The 21585-nt window shown below is 40.7% G+C and overlaps 1 protein-coding gene across 10 annotated transcripts in view; it reads left to right on the top strand.

Annotated features, from left to right (window-relative positions):
• The window catches only part of HPS5 (HPS5 biogenesis of lysosomal organelles complex 2 subunit 2), a 38310-nt gene extending 20024 nt beyond the window's left edge, over nt 1-18286 (top strand). For 9 of the 10 annotated variants that reach the window (XM_029915391.1, XM_029915395.1, XM_029915393.1 and 6 more), the window contains 14 exons: nt 1548-1726; nt 2240-2398; nt 2973-3168; nt 3841-3964; nt 4941-5090; nt 6449-6526; nt 7052-7629; nt 8900-9020; nt 9470-9625; nt 10380-10499; nt 11515-11628; nt 13016-13122; nt 15396-15666; nt 16553-18286. In XM_029915391.1, coding sequence (XP_029771251.1) covers nt 1548-1726; nt 2240-2398; nt 2973-3168; nt 3841-3964; nt 4941-5090; nt 6449-6526; nt 7052-7629; nt 8900-9020; nt 9470-9625; nt 10380-10499; nt 11515-11628; nt 13016-13122; nt 15396-15666; nt 16553-16613 — 2414 coding nt within the window. In that variant the 3' untranslated portion in view covers nt 16614-18286. The remainder of the gene's footprint in view (nt 1-1547; nt 1727-2239; nt 2399-2972; nt 3169-3840; nt 3965-4940; nt 5091-6448; nt 6527-7051; nt 7630-8899; nt 9021-9469; nt 9626-10379; nt 10500-11514; nt 11629-13015; nt 13123-15395; nt 15667-16552) is intronic. The other variant, XM_029915399.1, reaches the window with a different exon arrangement.
• The last annotated feature ends 3299 nt before the right edge of the window (nt 18287-21585 follow it).

Consider the following 21585-nt stretch of genomic DNA (forward strand, 5'->3'; position numbering starts at 1 on the left):
AATCATAATAAAGAAAATACATTTACTGTACTGTATTTATTGAAAAAATTCACCTATCATTGGACCTGTGCAGTTCAAATCCATGTTGTTTAAGGGCCAGCTATATATTGTGATATGATTACTATCTTTTGTGATGAGAACATTTCACATCTAGTCTCTTAGCAGCTTTGCAGTCTATAATACATTATTATTAACTGTAATCACAGTGCTGTGTGTGTGTTAGGTCTCTAATCTTCCAACTGCAACTTTGTACCCCTTGACCAACATCCCCTCCCCTTCCAGCCTCTGGTGGCCACCATTCTACTCTGCTTCTACTGTTTGGCTTTTTTAAGATTTTACCTATAAGTGATCTCAAAAACTAGTTTAAGTCCCATAGTGATGTTCTGCCAAGACAGGTATTTTTCTCATGAATTGTTTGTCAATTTACACATTGTGTTAAAAATCCATTCATTATTCCTTGCTACATTTCTCTCATAGTGGCACTTCTACAATAGCCAAATCATGGAAAGAGCCTAAGTGTCCATCACCTGATGAGTGGATCAAGAAGATGTGGTATATATACACAATGGAGTACTATATGGCAATGAGGAAGAATGAAATATGGCCATTTGTAGGAAAGTGGATGGACCTTGAGGGTGTTATGCTAAGTGAAATAAGTCAGGCGGAGAAGGACAGATACCATATGTTTGCACTAATAGGTCTAACAGGAGAAACCTAACAGAGGACCATAGGGACAGGAAGGGGGAAAGAGAGCTGGGGAGAGTGAGGGACACAAATCATGAAAGACTATTGAATACTGAAAATGAAACATGGACTGAAGGTGGGGGAGGGAGGGAATGGGGTGATGCTCATGGTGGGGGGCACTTGTAGGGAGAAGCACTGGGTGTTACATGGAAACCAATTTGAAAATAAACTATTAAAGAAAAATTATTCATTGACACCAGATTGTAAGTCTCAGAAATGTTGTAGTCTGGCCTCTAATGTAGAGTCTTCTCTTAAAGTCCATAATTCCTTTTCATAGAAAGTAGAATTTTATTTTATTTATTATTTATTTTTATTTTATTTACTTTTTAAAATTCCAGTGTAGTTAACATACAGGTTAATGTTAGTTTCAGGCGTACAGTATAGCGATGCAGCAATTCCATACGTCACCCCCGTGCTCATCACAAGTACACTCTTTAATCCCCATCATCTATTTCACCCATCCCCCACCCACCTCCCCTCTGGTACCCATTAGTGTGTTCTCTGTAGTAAATAGTCTGTTTCTTCATCTTTCCTTCTTTCCTTTGCTCGTTTGTTTTGTTTAGAACAGTAGATTTGAAACATAGAATTTTAAAGAGATGCATTTCTTTGTCTCTGTCTCTTATCTATTTAGAAGTGTCTAAAATATGATTTCTTCACTGAAATGCAAATATAATTGAGATGAAATTCAATCAAACCAAACTCATTGTAAAAAATGAATTTCTTAGAGTAATTTCAGCCCTTGCCAAAATGGAAAAAGAGTATTTGGTTAAACTTCTGTGTGTTCATCCTTGTGGTTTTTGTAGATATTCAGGATGTGGCCGTCTTCAAGAATGAGCTGTTCTGTTTGCACCTAAATGGGAAAGTCTCACATCTTTCTCTGTTGTCTGTGGAGCGCTGTGTGGAGCGCCTGCTGAGGAAAGGCCTGTGGAACCTGGCTGCTTGCACCTGCTGTCTTTTCCAAAATTCTATCATTGCCAGCAGAGTGAGTCAGAGAGCTTACATGTTCATCTGGGTGGTGACAACCACCCTACCCTGCAGGATCGTGTTAACAAAGCTGCTTATTTTTATTAGCAAATAATGCAGCCATAAATCCCTACAGGAAGCATGGCACATAAATCTAGGGGTGGGTGGAGGGTAAGAAAAAGGGAATACTTCCCATTTAAAAAATAATTGAATTTTCTCATAAACTTACTTGAATTTAAGACCTTGTATTAAGGGGGAATGATTGTGTGTACAATAGTTCTTAATTTCTAAGATAATTCTCATTAAGTCTTTTACTACCTTGTTAAACCTTTTTAAAGCACCTTTGAGGTTTCATGTTCTCTGTTAGACCTCTTTTAATATACTGGCCACTGAATTTCGATTTCATTATAAATAGTAAGCTATTCTGTTTGGTTACTACTTTTTCATTAGAGGGAGTGCCTGGGTGGCTCAGTTGGTTAAGATTTCATTATAAGTATTAAGCTATTCTATTTGGTTTCTACATTTTCATTAGGGAAGAAAATCTTTGACTGTGGATAAATTGGAGCATTTGAAATCTCAGCTGGACCTTACAACCAATAGTGATCTGATTTCTCAACTGGAAGAACTGATCTTAAAATTTGAACCTTTGGATTCAGCGTGCAGCAGTAGAAGAAGTTCCATTTCATCACATGTAGGTATTTTTACTTTCCAAAGGGTTTATCTATCTGTACAGTAAGGCTTTTCTTAGCTTGTACTCTTGTATCTCTTAAGATCCCAAGCTTATCTTCTTTCCATGTGGTAGATTTGGAGACAGGGGGGAGTTGTCAAGAGGGGGCTTTTTTTCAGCTGTTGGGCAGCCTTGTGAAGCTTCCATTTAGGTATGTTGTGTAGCCATATTTTGTTTCATCATTGTTTATTATATTCTGTTTTAGTACCTCATACAGTCTCCAGCACAAGTTAAGTTGTGAGTCCAGATGCTTCGTGCTAATTTGAGTCATAGTGCAGCTCAGGGTTGTCTTTGAATCCCCATCCTTCTAGGCAGGATTCATGGAGGCAGGTTAGAGAAAGATGCCAGTATGACGTCATCAGTATGGGAGCGTGGTCCGTCTGCCAGAGCCTAAACCTTGCTCACCCGTTTGTTCTATTAAGCCAGAATTGTTGTTCCTGACCTGCTACTTACTCATTGGTTTTTCTCTTTCAAAACTATTTTTGTGTTATAAAGGAAAGTTTTACTTTTATATTTTTGGCATTCTTTTTATTTTTAGGAGAGTTTCAGCATCTTGGACTCCGGTATTTATCGTGTCATTAGTAGTAGAAGAAGCAGTCAGTCAGATGAAGACTCTTGTTCCCTTCACAGCCAAACCCTTTCAGAAGATGAGAGACTCAAAGAATTCACCTCACATCCAGAAGAGGAACAGCTGGATCAGTGCTGGAGCTCACACGGAAATGAAGGTGATAATGGTGTGTTTCATTGGTTGCTGATATGAAGCAGTTATATTGTGACTTCTCTTTGACAGGATTAACTTGCGCAAGTTTTCTACATGGTGGTAATTATTTTTTTTATGTCAATAGACTTTCCACTCAAATATGTCATTCTGTTTGCCATAGAAGAATGGGTTCAGGCTTAGTTGTGTTTTCCCCTCCTCTTTAGGTTAACATTGATATAGTCTGTAATTTTTTTTAATCACGCATCAAAATGCTGCAAAAGTTAAGAAAGGAAGTCATTAATCAAAGGAGCAGAAAAATTTTGACTAACCAAATTATTTTCCATCAGGAATGAAAAATTACTACAGTTTTAGAGGCCATTGCCTTCACTTTTCGAGGTCGAGTATTCCGGTGACTGAACTGTTGAGAAGAGCTTAATAAAGACTCTAAACTTCCTTTTTGACTTATGGGGATTCAGGGTTAGTAGGAAAATGAAGGTACTTGCCTCAGTGTTTTATATGTGGACCATCCCGTGCATCTTGTAAACCTGTGTTCTGCTCATTTGTTATCTGGCTCAGTTGTGATTTTGGTATTGAATCCTTCATTTCCTTTGGTTTAATTCATTTCAGAATTTTTTTAAAGATTTAAAAAAAAAAACCTCCAGTGTGATTGCATTTTGTTTCTTTTTCCCCTGATTCTGTTCACCAGACAGTGTTTCTCATGCTCCTGTGACATTAGAGACAGACAAGAATGAAACTTTTCTCCCGTTCAGCATTCCATTACCATTTCGTTCTCCATCTCCTCTTGTATCTCTTCAGGCTGTCAAGGAAAGGTAAACTAATTAGTCTTGTCACTTAATCCCATTTCTGGTTTCACTTCAACTGTCACATTAGGTACTTCTGTACTGAGGATGGAAAGACATTTTGAAAGAGAAAAAACAGAAGTCTCTGGGTTATTTCTCAGATAGCCTGTTAGTTCTATCTTGGGCAGTTTAGTTTCCCTCTTTGGGTATTTGGGTTGTTACTAATGTGTCTTCCATCCCAGACAGAGCAAAAGTTTGAAAAATCTGTTTTTTCCTCATCCCCTATAGGAACAGTTTCCGTATTTCATTAGTTATTTTTTTGTCCTTTCTCAGTTTGCATTCAGAATTGGAGGCTCTTCAGAAGTCTTTCTAACTCCTCCATGGGCCTAGAATTGGCATTCTGGTTTAAGAGCAAAGACTTTGTACAGCTACTTAACTGCTTATCTGAGTCTTACTAGATACCGTTTTTTATTTAGAAAAGTATTTAAATTCCAGTATAGTTAACATACAGTGTTATATATATCATGCAGTTATATATATTAGTTATATATGTGTGTGTTGTGTGTATACTGTTATGTTATACAGTATAACGATTTAGTTACCAGACACAGTTTTGCTTGTAAAGGACAATATAGCCACTGAGTTTCATGAAAAAATCCTGTTAATTCACTGGCCAATATGGGGCAGATGATTACATGGCCTCCTTTGCCTAAGTTATAGAAACATTCCTGACATAGCTGGAGTTAAAGACTTTTTCTTTAGCACCCAATCAAGGCAATTTAGTAAGTGAATTGAATTTTTATTATATTGTATATTTTATGTGGGCCTTATATGAAATATGTAGTTGATTAGGGAAGTTGCTATCAATATAATAGTCTCTCTTTTTATTAAGTCCAAGTTGCTTTTCTAGGACTAACAAGAACATAGAGAACTTAGGTACTGAATTTTTTGTTCTTAGGGGTGATGAGGTTTTTTTCATGTTTGTCTTTTGGTATTTGACTTCTAGTGTTTCCAGCTTTGTACGTAAAACTACTGAGAAGATTGGCACCCTTCATACAGGCCCTGATCTGAAAATAAGACCGGAACCCAGGGGTGATGAGCAGTTATGTGAGGAGGATGTGAGTCCAGTCTCCTGGCCAAAGGAAGAAGACACTGAGTAAGCTCTTGGATATAAATCTGGGTAAATTCTAGAGAATTCAGCTGTCATTTTGAAGAAAGGCATAGACTCTGTGTTATAAGAGAACGACCCTGTACATTGTTGATTGTGTAGCTTATAAAAAATGTGAACACCATAATGTAAATGTTGGAAAATGACACCTACCCATAGCAAGTCTGTTGACTGAGTTTTAATTTACCACCCCTTTCATCTTTCCTCTGCACAACCTCCCTCCACCCCAAATCTCTTTAAACTTCTGGGATGTTAGAGAAGACTATTAGATTAAGAGTAGGATGTCCAAAGATCTAGACCTTGTCCTTGCTGTCCTTCTGACTAGCATGTGGCCTTGGGTAAGTCACTAATCCTCTCCAGCCTGTAAGATGGGAGTATTGGCATTGATGTCATGCCAGCATGATATGCTGGTGGCATAGTCCTTATGTAGTGGGGTTGTAGCAGAGCCCTGGGTCTGGCACAGGGCAAAATGTTTTGTCCATCTGGTCTCTGCCTTATCTTACAATTCATAGGATCTGAGCATTAGAAGCATGCAGCCTAGTACTTCCCCAGGAGTTGAGAGACCCACAGGCCTTGTTGTAGGTGGACAGTCAGATGGTATAGAATAATTTTGTGAATGCTTATATTTATCAGGAGAAAAGTACAGGTATTGTTGGGGTATGTAAGGCAGTCTTCACTTTGACCTTAGCCCACCTTTCCAGCCTCATATCCAGCTGCACGCTTCTGAGTGCTCTCTCTTCCGGTCCTGTCAGAGGACTGGGTGGGTACACTTCACTAGCTTTCTTCATGCTGTTTCTTTCACCTGTGCTATTTTCCCCCCATTTAAAAAATTTTTAAGTTTATTTATTTATATATTTAGAGAGAGAGAGAGTGCACATGTGTAGGGGTGGAGGTGGGGCAGAGAGAGGGGGAGAGAGAATCCCAAACAGAGTCTGACTTGGGGCTTACACTCACAAACCATGAGACCATGACTTTAGCTGAAATCTAAAGTAGGACACTCAATCCACTTCCACCCAGGTGCCCATCCCCCCTTTCTTCCTAATACACATACTGCCTCCTTGGGAACGCTTCCTGTAATTGCCTCATCAGAAAAATTCTTCCTTTTTTCGTGCTTTGAGAACACAATGTGCAGGTCTTTAGCATTCATTTATGCTCATTTATGTTTTGGTTAGTTGTTTGCATGCCATTCTTTCTCGCTTGGGCTTATTCATCTTGAAACTGTGGACCATTTTTTATACGCATCTGTCTGTGTCATGTAACATTCAGTACAGTACGTGTCACTTAGCACTTAGAAACATTTGTCTAATAAGGAAGCTCTGATCCCCTCTCTTTTCACACTTCTCTAGGGGAAAAAAAGAAGTAATTAGTCAACCTCCAGAAGAGGACAAGTTCCAAGACCTCAAAGTAGCAACAGCAGAAGCAATGTGAGTATTTATGAATGATGAGAGGGTTTTTTTTTTAATGTTTGTTTATTTTTGAGAGAAAGAGAGAGACAGGGCGTGAGCAAGGGAGGGGCAGAGAGAGAGAGGAAGACAGAATCTGAAGGAGGCTCAAGGCTCTGAGCTGACAGCACAGAGCCCAGCATGGTGCTCAAACCCACAAACTGAGATCATGACCTGAACTGGAAGGCAGATGCTTAACTGACTGAGCCGCCCAGGTGTCCCTGAACGAGAAAGTCTTATAATGAGTGGAAATGACTTCACGGTCATCAGGAGTGGTCCTGAGACCATGGGGGCAAAGATAGTCTCACTTGTAATTGAAATTCAACAATTAGTATTAGTTAAAGTTACTCTCTCTGTTGTCATCTTGCTGAGATAACTGTTAAAAGAATTGAAAAGTAACATTTATTCCAGATAAGTATGTTTTATTTAGTAGGTTTGCTTAGCATGAAATAATTTGTTTTAAAAAACACATGGAACATAAACTTCATACTTGTCTTTTTTGTGTAGGACCAAGCTACAGGACCCACTGGTTTTGTTTGAACCCAAGTCTCTGAGAATGGTTTTACAAGAGTGGCTTTCACAGTTAGAGAAAACATTTGCCATGAAGGACTTTTCAGGCATTTCAGATACTGGTACCTCATCTATGGCATCAAACCAGGATGTGCAATTGTTTGATGAGTCAAAAAAGGGAGTGTTAGATGAAGATAATGAAAAAGAAAAAAGAGACTCTTTAGGCAATGAAGAAACTGTTGACCAAACAGCATGTGAATCTACAAGTAGTCTGAGGGAGCCCTTGGATGACCTTTTCCAAGTGTGTTCTCCATGCAGCATAGATAACAGTCTAAAGAAGGATCTGGCTGAATTGGCAACGTTGTGCTTGGAGTTGAATGTGTTGAATTCTGAGACCAAAAGCACAAGTGGACATGTGGACCACACTTTGCAACTGTACTCTCCTGAGGTTCTGGCTTGTCAGTTCATAAAGAAGTATTTTTTTGTCCTGGACTTGAAAAGAGCAAAAGAGAGTATCAAGCTTAGTTACATTAACAGTCCTTGTGTTTGGGATACTTTTATTGAAGGATTGAAAGGTAATAATCAGATTGATTGCCTTATCAGATAGAAATCAGTGTAGAGGACAGTAGCATCTTAGCATTTTTGCATTGAAAAAAAGATTTAAGTACAAAATTACTTCTATTCTTGTCAATCTCCATTCTGTTTCCCACTCAATGTAATTTAAAAATAATTTTTTTTACGTTTTTTAATTTATTTTTGATAGAGACAGCTTGAACAGGGGAGGGTCAGAGAGAGAGGGAGACAGAATCTGAAGCAGGCTCCAGGCTCTGCGCTGCCAGCAAAGAGCCCGATGTGGGGCTCAAACCCATGAACTGCGAGATCATGACCTGAGCCGAAGCCAGACACTTAACCAACTGAGCCACCCAGGCGCCCCTCAATTTAATTTTTTAGTAGTTCTTCGGGGCGCCTGGGTGGCTCAGTCAGTTGAGCGTCTGGCTTCGGCTCAGGTCACATCTCACGTTTGTGGGTTCGAGCCCCGCGTCAGGCTCTGTGCAGACAGCTAGCTCAGAGCCTGGAGCCTGCTTCAGATTCTATGTCTCCCTCTCTCTCTCTCTGCCCCTCCCCCTCTCATGCTCTGTCTCTGTATCAAAAATAAATAAAAAAACATTAAAAAAAAATTTTTTTAAATTTTTTAGTAGTTCTTGAAACATTAGTTTAATTTACAACTGCATTATAAGAAATTCGTTTTATTTCTCTTACAGTCATACTCAGAAAACATATAAAGTTGGAGAAGTTGGGATTCAAATGAAATGTTTTACAAATGCAATCATATAAAAACAAAAAATTGTTTATGTAACTTACTAATGTAGCGATAATGTATGCCATTTTTTGAGTACTTACCATGTGTCACATATTATGCTAAACACTTTAAGGAGGCTTCCTCTCATTTTTTAGCATTTTCAGAGTGGAGGGTGTTACTCCATTTAATGGGTGAAGAAACAGACACAGAGAGATTTTAATAATTGAGTAAGCTAAACTGCTGTAATAAATCTGTCACATTAACTCAGATATAGTAGAAGTCTGTTTTTTGCTCATAGACTAACCAGGACAGGTTCCAAGTCAGTGGGAAACTCGCCTCCATGTGGTAATCCAGTGTTCCAATTTGAGTTTAAGGTCCTTAAAAGTAGAGATCGCGTCCTGTCCTTTTTGTCTGTCCTCTAGTGCTTAACCATTGTGCTGTGCGCGCAGTAGATCCATGACTAATGATTGTTGAGTGAACGTGTTCATGAGCTGAGTGTTTAACAGCTATGAGACGAAGGGGAAAGAGTGCGCTTTATCTTTCAGAGATGGCAAGCTCTAGTCCTGCACATATGGAGATTGAAGAAGGAGACCTACCATCCAGGTTAAAGTTAGTGAATGACTCAGTCCCCTTTGACAGTCCTTTGTTGATTGCTTATGCCACCCGGTAAGTTGTCCTCTGAGCCGTTTATATGAACTAAAGCCATGGTGTTTTGTTTTGGGTTTTGTTTTCATCTCAATCTCTGAAGTTTTACTCAGTTTTATGGTGGGCAGCTTCTTGTCATTTTTTTTCTTTAAAAAATTTTTTTTCAAGATTTATTTATATTTGAGAGACAGAAAGAGACAGAGTGCAAGCTGGGGAAGGGCAGAGAGAGGGGGAGACACAGAATCCGAAGCAGGCTCCAGGCTCCAAGCTGTCAGCACAGAGCCCAATGCAGGGCTTGAACTCACGAACTGTGAGATCATGACCTGATCCGAGGTCGCACGCTTAAATGACTGAGCCACCTTGGCACCCCCCAATTGTCATTTTTATTTCTAATAAATGCCTAGATAATGTAAGCAAGTTACATCATCTCACTGAAGTTGGAGGCTAACTGGTTTTGTTTTTAAATGCAGATTGTATGAAAAGTTTGGAGAATCTGCTCTTCGGTCCTTAATCAGGTTCTACCCCTCCATTTTGCCTTCGGATGTCATGCAACTTTGTCATCATCATCCGGCTGAGTTTTTGGCCTATTTAGACAGTCTGGTGAAATCCAGGCCTGAAGATCAACGGTGAGAAGGCGAGAATATGTGCAGACTCTCCTTTCTTTTGATAGGACATTATTTCCCTTGTAGGAGCCGTTGTCATGTTCTTACTGCCACCTGCCACACAACCAGGCCCTGTTACGGAAACGGTGATTTTGGCAGTCATGTTCCATTCTTTCACAGTCCACAGCACACACCATAAATGTGCTCATAGCACACTTCTCTTCATTCTGTCTCAGAGATTCTCAATGACTCAGTGGTGATCCGTGGTGATAAGTGTGAAACTAAACCCCTACTTCACGTCCTACACTAAGGCAGAGAAGCTTCCTTGTTACCTCTGCCAGCGAGTGGATTTATTGCCACCTCTGTGTTGATTGTATCCCAGCTTTTTGTGGGATCTCATCTTTTTTGTGGATCTCAGTCCCAGATCTTCATCTCTTTCTTAGACTGAGGTCTCATTTCCTATTTCCACACTGCTCTTGATTTCAGCACCTACTCCCACGCTGCCCTTTCTTCTTCTCATTGATTTACATTTGCCCTATTGGCTTTTTATTTATTTTTTTTAGGCCTTTTGGCATTTTCCTTATTATCTTGAGCTCCAGTGTTCATTTAATGGCTAGTAGATTTTCACCGGCATTCTTAGACGTTTTGTAGCAGAGGGTTTTCAAGTCATTTCATCTACTATTTTGATCCCCTAAGAACATTTTCTTCACATTCCCACATTTTATGTTTCCTTTCTCAGCATGAAGATTGGTGATTTTTCTCCCCCACTTTCATTTAGGCCGTCCTTCCTTGAGTCCCTTCTACAACCAGAATCTTTAAGATTGGATTGGCTGCTTTTGGCGGTGTCCCATGATGCTCCCCCAAGCGCAAGCACCATGGATGGTGAAGGAAACCCCAGGTATAAAAGCTTTCCTTCCAGCTCTCATGTTCTCCTGGAATGGAGCTGCTTTAGTCACGGGTAGCATTCTGGGCTTACTTTGAGAATAGCTGTGGAAGAAACCGGGTCATAGTAGTAATGAAGCTGAGTGTACCTCTCAGTGGTTCTGAACATGTTTTGAGTTACAGATCTCTGATGATTCCTCTCAGAAAAATGCACGTCCCCGCACAGTTTTACACATTATTTCAAACAATTAAGTTCTTTCACGAGTCCACATTAAGAGTCCTTGATGATTAAACCTGTATTAGAGGGAGGAAATTGTATGTTTTCTTCCTGGAAATTTCTCCACATAGCTTGATTTGGGACTAAAAACAGTAATTCATAAGAAATACATACTAATACATGTAATGTTTTAGAAGTGTCTCTTGTGTTTACCTCTAGGAGAAGCTTTTTAAAATCCCCCCCCCACGTGCCCATCCTAGAAGGTCTAGAAGAACATACAGTGGCTGTTTATGAGTGATGAATTATAGACTTCTTTCTTTTGTTTTTGATTACCAAAAATGTCTAATGTTGAAAAATAAACACGTATTTGTTACAGAAAAAATAGCTCTCTTTAATTTTTCAAAGGCTGAGTAGGGGCACCTGGGTGGCTCAGTAAGTTAAGTGTCCGACTTTGGCTCAGGTCATGGTCTCATGGTTTATGAGTTTGAGCCCCGCATTGGACTCTGTGCTGACAGCTCAGAGCCTGGAGCCTGCTTCGGATTCTGTCTCCTTCTCTGTCTGTCCCTCTCCCACTTGTGCTATCTCTCAAAAATAAATAAATGTTAAAAAAAAAAAGTAAAAATATTTGAAAGATATAATAATAGTAGATACAATGATGTAATGGATATTATAATATAAAAATACATCAACAATGAGAAAAATTTATTAATTATGAAACAAACATAATTAAACTCTATACTTACCTATTAGATGGTGAATAAGCATTTTGTAAAATGTGTTTCTTGTCTAATTCACGGAGTTGTTCCTTTTACAGGCCCCATTCACACTTGTTTTCCTGGGGTTACAGTCAGCTGGTGCTCCATCTCATTAAACTACCCGCAGATTTTACAACCAAGGAGAAAATGGCTGACATCTGTAGGTCTCATGGGTAAGTGAGGATTGTTTTAGAAGCTGAAGATTCGAATCTCAGTTAATAACTTTGTAGTGAAGAACCTGAATTGATATGCTTTATTATTTGGGAATTCTCTTTACTACAGAGAAGTAACTTTTATTTTAAGTGATAGTGAAGTAAATGTCTTTTTCCTTTAAAATTTTGTACATTTTTTTTTTTTTTTTGTGAAGAAGACATTGGCCCTTGCTAATTCCTCTCTTCCCCTGGTCCTTGGTAGCTAGCTCCAGTTCTCAGGGACGTAGATGGTATTTAATTAAGCACCAGACAATGTGATAAGACTTAAAAATTGATACAGGTTTCCTGAGAAGGGAGAGAGCAGAAAGTGCTCAGTAGAATTGTTGGTGAAGGGCTTAGGGAGGAGGTGAGATGTTGGGGGTAAAGCCCGGCTGGGCAGGATTTGTGTGATAAAGGAGCTCAAGGGGTGGGTGGGTCAGGGGTGAGGAACCACAGTAGCAGGGGCATGAGACACTGACCCACACTAGTTAATAGTTATTTATTGCCTGGCAGTGTTATCCTATGGCTCCACCTGGATTATAATCTTTTGGCTATAGGGACCTATGTCTTTCTTTTTCTTCATAATTCCTAATTCATACAGTGATAGGTACTTAAAACATATTTGTTTATTGATAATAAGGGATGAAACTAGCCAGGTGTAGTGGGTGATGAGATCATATAGGACCTTAAAAGCTTATCAGAAGAATTTAGTTTTCAGTAGAGATTATTTAGATTTTTTGGCATAAAAATGACGTGGTAAAAATTGAGCTTTCTGAAAATCCTTTCTGGTGTCATACACGAGAAGGGTTGGAGATAGGAAGGCCAGCTAGGAAACTGCTGCAGTAATTCAGATGTGATTGAATTGGTGATCAGTATGGCAGCAGAAGGAGCAAGAGCACATCCAGGGGACATTCTAAAGGAAAATACAGTGGGACTTAAAAGCAATGGGTATAGCAAATAAAAGAGGGGGACGAGTCCAGGAGAACTCACATAGTTTGCATATTTGAGGAAGAAATCTGAAAGTTTATAAAACATATATAAGACTACACATCTCATAACTGGTGCTTGGCCTCAAATATCAGTATTTATCTCTAGCTTCTATTCTTTTTTTTTTTTTTTTTAATATACTCTACATTGAGGCTATCTAATAGAATTGTCTGTGGTAATGGGAATATCCTACTGCATTGTCCAATATGGTAGCCATTGTAGCCACTTGTGGCCATTGAAAACTTGAAATATGGATTAGTCAGCTGAAGAACTGACTTTTTATTTAATTTAAATTTAAGGCTAGTGTCTACTCTCTTGGACAGCACACCTCCAGATAAATTCACTATTTTTATTCCTTTCTTCAACTTTGGTTTCTTTAAAGTTTCTGGCCTGGATATCTTACTCTTTGTTTGGAGCTGGAGAGAAGAAGAGAGGCTTTCACCAACATTGTGTGTCTGAATGATATGAGCCTGATGGAAGGGGACAATGGTATGTAAATCCCAACTGGTTACTCTTGGTTATAGTGTTTTAGAAGCCACTGCAGACTTTTCGATAAGGAAACTTGGTGGAACAGTTCAGTGATCCTGCATGTGATTCTGGCTAGCTATCAGTTTGTGGAGGTTTGTTTTGTCTGTTTTATTTATTTATTTGTTTGTTTGTTTGTTTGTTTGTTCCTTAAGAGGGAGAAACATGAGCAGGGGAGGGCAGAGAAAGAGAGAAAATCCCAAGCAGGCTCTGCACTGTCAGTGCAGAGCCCATCTCGGGGCTTGATCTCATGAACCATGAGACTGTGACCTGAGCCAGAATCAAGAGTTGGATGCTGAGTAACCCACTGAGCCACCCAGGTGCCCATTGTTTTATTTTGTTTTCTTTTTTGATCAGTACTACTTAGTGTATATCATAAAATCATAATTAGGAATAAACTATAGACAAGTACCTACTATGTGTTAGGCACTACACTAGGTTCTTTTCCATTTGCTGTTTAAATGAGATAAGCCGTTGGGATATTTACTGTTATTTCTGTTTTCAGAAGTTATGACTGAGGCCTAGCGGAAGGACAGTTAGTTTCCCCAAAGCCTTACAACTGGTGGGGCAGATGTTCAGACCCAGGTCTGACTGACAGTCTCTGCAGTTTGTGCTCAGATTCTTTTCTCTGCACCAAGTTGCCTTTTACACAGTCACCAATTCAGTATCATTAAAGTGAGCTTAAATGGAGTGGCAGCCAGCTTTCCCTAAGCTTTCACAGGTATTTAGATGCTTTAAAATTATTTAAAAATTTTCATCAATCCAACACAGATAAAATGACAGAAGGCCACGGCTTTGACACACTGTCTGAGGTCTGAGAGTCCATCTTGGTCTGTTTTCTCATGTTGCTTTATTTCCTCTCAGTGCAGAGATGCCAGCTGTGTGACGTCAGAGTCGTTCATTCAGCAGTGTGACTGACAGTCTTTTCAGCCCTACTGGTGTCAGAGGGGATGTTAGAACAGAGCAAAGAAGCCAGTTGACTGGCAAGTGTTAGCTTCAGATGTCCCAACCATTGCAAATATCATTGTCATCTTTGTTTCAGAAATGAAGAAGAGGGCCAGGTGGTTCTGCAGGACCAGAATTTTAAACATACATTTCCTGAAAAATAACCAGAATAGTTAAGACATACGTGGTTTATGTTTTTAAAGTCATTATGCAATGCTTGTTGTAGATAAAAATTGAAAATCAGGAAGCATAAACAAAATAAATCCAGCTTAAAATCCTTTCTGCCCTGTAAAAAGACTGCATATTTTGTTAATAAAATCATAGCAGCTATTCTTACCGTTGGTGTGTTAAATGGGGGGTCTCTTTTTGATACTTCTCCTTCCCCGTAACTCACACTAACCGCTCTTCAGGGCGTGTTAGTTTTACTGCCAGATGTGTATCTCATATCTGTCTACTTATTTTTGCTCTGCCACTAGCTCTCTGGTCCTAGCTACTTGCCTAGATGGCTGCAGTCACCTCAGCGTAGTCATCTGGTTTCCATTCTCTCCCACCTTTAATCCATTTTCCCTACAGCAGCCAGAAGGGTTCTTTAAAACAAAAATTGGATTACGTGGCTCCCCTCCTAGAAACATGTTATGTGGAACTCAGAGTAAAATCCAGGCCTCTGTGCACTGTAGACCTTTCTTTGAGTTCCTTGAATTCCAGTTCTGTGTCAAGTTTGCCTTCCATGTTTTCCTTTGTCAGAAATGCAGGCTCCTTCACCCTCCATTCCCAACACCCTGCAACCTCAGGCTTGTCCATATGTGAGCCACGGGCATGTGCCTCTCTAAGCTTGTCCGGTCTTTCAGCTCTGCTCACCTGTCCCATCCTCAGATCTTCCCCCAAACCTCCCATTCTCTCTGATGGTTCCCTGATCTTTTCCTTTATTGTACTTAGCCCAGTTTATAGGTATAGATTTAGGTCTGTGCTTACCTCCTTTATTAGACTGACCTCCACAAGAGTGTAGGGGTCAGCATGTCTGGTTGGGCTCACAGTGCACATCAGGTGCCTAGCCTAGACTGTACCCAGAGTTCCTAAGTGAGCAGAAGTGAAGAATTTTGAAGCTAATGTCATGACCTCTCCTTATCATGAATTATTTACTCAGTAAATGTTAGGAAACAACTTTGTGTTAGGATGATAAAATTATGTTTTTATGTTTTGGTGTTAAACATCTTCCCAAATGGTTTTGACTGTCTCCTATATGCAGGCCATCAGAGCCAAAGTTGTGTGTGTGCTTCTGTGTGTTTGTGTAGGTTGGATCCCAGAGACTGTGGAGGAATGGAAGCTTCTCCTACATCTTGTACAGAACAAGAGCATGAAGCCAGCCCCCCAGAAGTCACCAAACGGGAACTTCAGTGATGGGCCTTCCCCCATCAATGTGGAGAATGTGGCGCTCCTGTTGGCTAAGTCCATGGGCCCAGATCGTGCCTGGTCACTGCTGCAGGAATGTGGTTTGACCCTTGAGCTGTCACAGAGGTTTACCAGAACCTGCGATATCCTAAGGATTGCAGAGAAAAGGCAGAGGTAATCCCTCTGCCCCTGTCATGCCCACTCCACGGGGGCGTGGGGAAAGTGGAAGCTCAGAGCTTTTCAGAAGGGGGTGGGCTCCAGAGATCATTCAGCCACACCCCTCACTAACAGTGAGGGGACTGAGACTCCTCTGCTAATTAAGGTGATTGAAGGAAGAGGCCAAAGTAATGCTGTGTTTCATACTCGTGACCGAGACACTCTGGATTCATGTGAATACTCAAATCTGGTGTGTACTCAGTTCTTTAAGACAGTCATTAGTACCAAATATCAAATTGTCTCAGGGATTTTTTTTGTTTTTGTTTTAATTTTGGCAAAATACAGATAAAATCAAATTTACCATCTTCACCATTTTTAAGTGTTTGGTCCAGTAGTGTTAAGTGTGTCCATATCATCTTGCAAAACTTAACTTTACCCATTAAACAGCAACTCCTCATGACCCGCTTCGTGCAGCTTCTGGTCACCACCAGTCTATTTTCTGTCTCTCTGATTTTGATTGCTCTGAGCTGTCAGCACAGGGGCTCGAACTAACGAACCATGAGATCATGATCTGAGCCGAAGTCGTAAGCTTAACTGACTGAGCCACCCAGGCACCCATAGAAATGTTTCTATTCAAGTCTTTCTGCCTGTTTTTAAGTCACATTTTTTGTTTTGTATGATTTTTTTATATATTCTGTATATTAACCCTTTATCAGATACATGATTTGCAGGTATTTTCTCCTATCAGAGAGGATGCTTTTTCACTGTGTTTGTCTTTTTATGCACAGAATCAGTCAACTTTTTGAATCCTTTAATTCTTTGTGGGTTAAAAAAAAATTTTATTTTTTGGTAAAGAGAACTAATGAAAACTAAATGTGCTTGTTTCTTTTCTTTGGGATTTCAGAGCCTTGATACAAAGCATGCTTGAAAAATGTGATCGGTTTCTCTGGTCTCAGCAGGCCTAGTGGAAGAAGATTAATCACAATATCAACATTTTGAGAAAAACTGAATGATTCTCCTGAGCCTCCTGAACACAGTTGTTGTGGAAGGAAAGGTACCCCCTCAAAACCCTGCCACCTTCCTGGGAATCCTTTGTCAGTGTCCATGCCTTCTCTGTCTGTGGCTCTGTGACCTCAGTGTTCCTCAACCAGGGTTGGATTTTGAAAAGAACCAGTCCTAGTTTGCTGAATCCAAGTGCCCTGGGGTCAGAATGTGAAAGTTCACAGCTAACCTACAGTATTATTTTCCCCTTGCTAGTGAATTGGAGGAATTATTTTCCTATTGTGGCTCCTGATGTAGGAGCAGAAGTTTCTCATCCTGGTTGTGTGAAGACAACTAGTCATTGGTCGGAGTTGGATTTTTGTTACATCTTATCTGGAATAGTTGAGAAATTATTGAAATAAAACCTGGCATAGTGGAATTAACACATAAAATAAGTGAAACACTGAAGATACAAATTAGATATTTACATGACATGGCCTCATATTTAAATTGAGCTAATTTAAAATCTATTTTTCTCCAGTATTTGACATTTTCTAATCTGAACCTATATACAAATGATTAATTTAATACTAGAAACATTTTATCTCTAATCCTTCCTAAGCAGTGGTCCAAAGGAATCATGCATCTTTAAAAATTATTTTTTAAAAGCCATAATAAAGGAAAACTGAGTACTAACAAAGACTGCAGCAAGCACTTGTGTTATTGAAGCCATGCACTAGAATGCCTCCGTAAGCTCCTGTATGTTTGCATAGCATGTTACGTTAATGATACATGTAAAATATGGTTAAGTTTTTATTTGGATAGAATACAGACGTGAGGTTTATTGTGAGCAATTTGCAGGAAGGTATTGGAGTAAGCTCAAGGTGGAATAAGAAAAGTGTTAGATACATTGAATGTTTCATTTCTGTTTTTCATTCAGAACACAGCCAAAGAACTATAGACAGAAATTGCTGTCACACTTCCACATGATATTTGAGTATCATGTAACCAGATGGGTTGAAGACACTGTCAGAGAAAGGAGGCTTCACAGAGTTTCTTAGAGTTTTGGGAAGCTTGGAAAACCTAACAACTGGGGTCTGCGGTGGGGGTGGAGTGTGTGAGTGTGTGTGTGTGTGTGTGTGTGTGCGCGCGCGCATGTGTGGTGTTTTCCCTCACCAAGCAATTTTCTGACACCAGTTGGGTGTCCTACAATGCAACCCAGTGCTGAAATTATTGACCCAGAGGTAGCGTCATGTCCCACAGGGAAAGGGCAAGACTGTCCTCCACTTTAGACGCTAATTCCAAGGTTGTTAACTGTACTTCTGACCAACTGGCTATAAATCAGAGGTCCGTATGCCCCCCCCCCTTGGGTTTGATGATTTGATTAATTTATTAGAGCAGCTCCCAGAACCCAGAGAAACATTTTATTTACTAAATTGCCAGCTTCTTATAAAAGGAACAGCCAGATAGAAGAGACACATAGGGCAAAGTGCCGGGAAAAGCATAAGGAGCTTCTATGTCTGCTCTAAGCTCTGCCTTCTCCAAATCTTCATGTGTTCCCCAGTCTAGAAACTCTCTGAATCAAGTTCTTTTTAGGTTTTTTGTGCCTTCATTACAGGGGCATAATTGATTAAATCATTGGTTGTTAGTGATTGAACTCTGTGTCTCGTCCCTTTCCTTCCTGAGCTCAGTACTGTGGTGCTGTTCTCCTGAGGTTTTGGGGGGTGAGACTGAAAGTACAAGATCCCTCTATGACATTTATCACTTGGGAAGTTGTAAGGGCTTGAGGAGCCCTGTGCCAGACATGGGAGGAAGACTAGATACGTACTTCTTACTGTAAGCCACAGTATCATACCTTCCCGTTAGCATCAGCTGGATTTGGCTGTACTGGATTATGTTGAATGTGAGTCTGTACAAAGGTAAAGATCAAGAGCCCTTCCTTCACTGTCTTTCAGCTTTTGTCACTACATAAGGACTGTCCAAAAGAGCTCAGAAGAAATCTCAGGAGAAGGAGACAGCCTGAACTGGCACAATTGTGCACTCATTTCCTAGCAAAATATTCTAGAGCATATTACAGCAGTCTCCATTTGCCAAAAGGGTACAGAGAAATTTAAAGCCACTAAAAAAAATAATTGCATCATTTGAATTTATTTTCCAGAGTAAACCAAGCAACAACAACAAAAACTCCCTTCGGTTAAACATGTAAATTTCATCAGTCTAGGTAGCTATTAGGCAGTGTTTTCAAATACAACTTGTATCTTTCACTTGCCTAAGGATCCTGGACAGTGATTCATGGTTGCATCACTCTTGACAGGGCCACAGGGTCACATAGTGGCCTAGAGCTTGGGTTCTGAGGCAGATTGTCTCGTTTTGAATATTGTTCTGTATCTTTCTCAGTGACCTTGGGGGAGTTACTTTGTTTCTCTGAGTTTGAGTTTTCTCAGCTATAATGGGACAGTAGTAGCACTCACTCAGGATAGTTTGAGAATTAACTGAGGTCCTGAATGTGAAGAGCAGAGCACGGTGCCTGGCACATAGGTTAGAACCATCTGTCAGTGACAGATGAGACTAGAGTGCAGGGCAGTGGTGCATGTGAGCAGTGCACGGATAATCAATACTAGCTGATGTTGGAAAGGTGTGGAATATCCTTTGACCCAGTAGTGGTCAGACCCATGTAAACTGGTTTGTATGAATCCAAGAGAGTGGGAAGACCAAAGTTGAAGTTAATAATTTCCTTGTATGTGTTAAATTTGCCCCCATTCTGCCCAAGGCTCAAAACCTCATAGTCATCCTTGCCTCTCCCCCTCCTCATCCCTCACTTCCAGTTACCAGGTGAATCCTCTCAGTACTGTGGTGCTGTTCTCCAGAGGTCATTTTTTTCCCCAGTCTCCGTTGCCGCCTGTCCACATTCTTATTACTCCTTGCTTGCCTGGATACTTGCAGCATCTTCGTGACTTTTCTTTCTTCACGTCTAAAGTCTCACCTTCCCCACTGCCACTGCTCAGTCTCAGCTCCTCAAGGTGTAAGCACCTAGGCATCACCCAAGTGAGGTGATTGACAAATGTACTGTACATCAGAGTCACCACAGGAGCATGGGAGAGATACTGATGTCAGGGATCCTGGCCCAGACCTGCAGTCTGTATATCTAGGGTCTAATTTAATCCTCACCTGGCCTCCCACCCCCGTATCGTTTCTAGGTGTAGATACACAGTTATCCTGGTAGATAGATGAATTCCTGTCTTGGCCCTATGGGAAGTTAATTGGAGACCCACTGTGAGAATCCTTGTCCTCCTGAGACACAGCCTTAATCATGCCTCTTCCCAATCAGAAACCTTCAGTGGCTCCCCTCTGCTTTCAAAATAAAACCCAAATCCTTGAGTTTGTCTTTGAAGGCTCTCCGTGACTTCTTCCCAAACTCAGTTTCTCAGTTCCAGAGTTTGTCCCTTGTCCTGGGTTCTCTGTCTCTTGGATACACTTTGCACTCAGACCTCTGGTTGTGCCCGTGCCTAACCTTGACGTGTCCTTCGCCCGTGTCCTCACCTGCTGAAACCCACTAGGGGTCTGTGCCTTCAAGTTCTGCATGTCAAGTTTGGTAGTTTTAGAATGTGATAAAATGCAGATAATTTAAATCTTACCATCTTAACCATTTTTGCATCAGAACAAGGGGCTGAAATCTCTCCTTGTGCCAGGAAATAGTCACTTTACAGTGAGTTCAGAGCTTTTCCTACCCTTTCAGACAGAAGAAACCTGCACACCACTAAACTTCCCAAATACCACTACAGAATTGCAGCACAGTGCTGCTGTGTGGCGATGAGGAGTCTGGAGTTTCCAGTCGGCCCTGGTCCAGTGGATCGAATACAATCACAGGAGTGTGGGGAAATTTCCACTTGATAATTCTTTCCAGAGGGCTCAGAGAAGTACCTGGCACCACCGTGTCCTAAATATAGAGAATGTTTTCCTGTCTTGCTAAGGTAATACGTTATTCCAGCTGGATGGCTCTGAATCAGTGTGAATATTCAAGTTAACGTTTTCTGCTAGTGGTGTGGCACCGTCATCAATAGGCAGAGCCTGGGTTTAGTGACACAGTGTCAGTGCTTTTGATCCCCTGACTTACAGTTTTTTCTAGTAAACTACCTGTCTTTATAGCATGAGGCCTGTGTAGTTCTGCAGAGCCCCATACTTAGCAGGGGCCTAGGCTTGCTTGAATGTCCTGCTTTCATCATCTTGGAATTTTTCATGATTTTGCATTGGAACCCACACATTAAGTAACTGGCCCTGGCTGCCACTAGTAGGTCTGAGGTAGAGCCTGAGGTTTTGCATTTCCCACAGGACCCCAGGTGGTGCTTCCTGGGATTGCCCTTTGAGTAGCAAAAGGCTCAGTCTGACGTCTGGTAGCAAGTTGTAAGGAATCTGAAGGACAGTGTGGATCCAAGGCCCCTGGCAGCTGGATTGCTTGCCGCCTTAAGGGAGACAGGAGTTTTTGTATTCCTTAAGCTTCTTTGTTTTTGTTACAACAGCAAGTTAGCCTTACTCTAATTAGAGGAAGTGAAGTAGAGCTAGTTTCACAACTTGTTCCGTTCTCAGTTTTGGAGAAAGAGCCTTCTGTGAAGTATGCCTGGAAACTTGCCTCCAAATGTGTTAAACACAAGCTCAGACTTTCTGGTCCCCCATCTAGTGGTGGCGGGTGCCGACTGGAATGGCCTTTATAATCTTGGGGACTGGAGTTGGGGTTTGAAGTTAGAGGAGAAGATGAGGCAGTGCAGCCCGGGCTTACCAAAATTTGGTTTTGACACTTGGAGACAAGCCCTAGCCAACAAAAACTTGCTTCTCCTTTTCCTTCAAACCTGTCTCCCCTAGGGACCTTGTGGGTCGTATAGTCCTTGAATCCCCTAACCATAATGGTCATCGTATCACCTTAATTTTACTCCACCCTCTAACAAACTACTTTTGTTGTAG

Source organism: Suricata suricatta, chromosome 11 (assembly GCF_006229205.1).
Source record: "Suricata suricatta isolate VVHF042 chromosome 11, meerkat_22Aug2017_6uvM2_HiC, whole genome shotgun sequence".
In the NCBI taxonomy this organism is placed as follows: Eukaryota; Metazoa; Chordata; class Mammalia; order Carnivora; family Herpestidae; genus Suricata; species Suricata suricatta.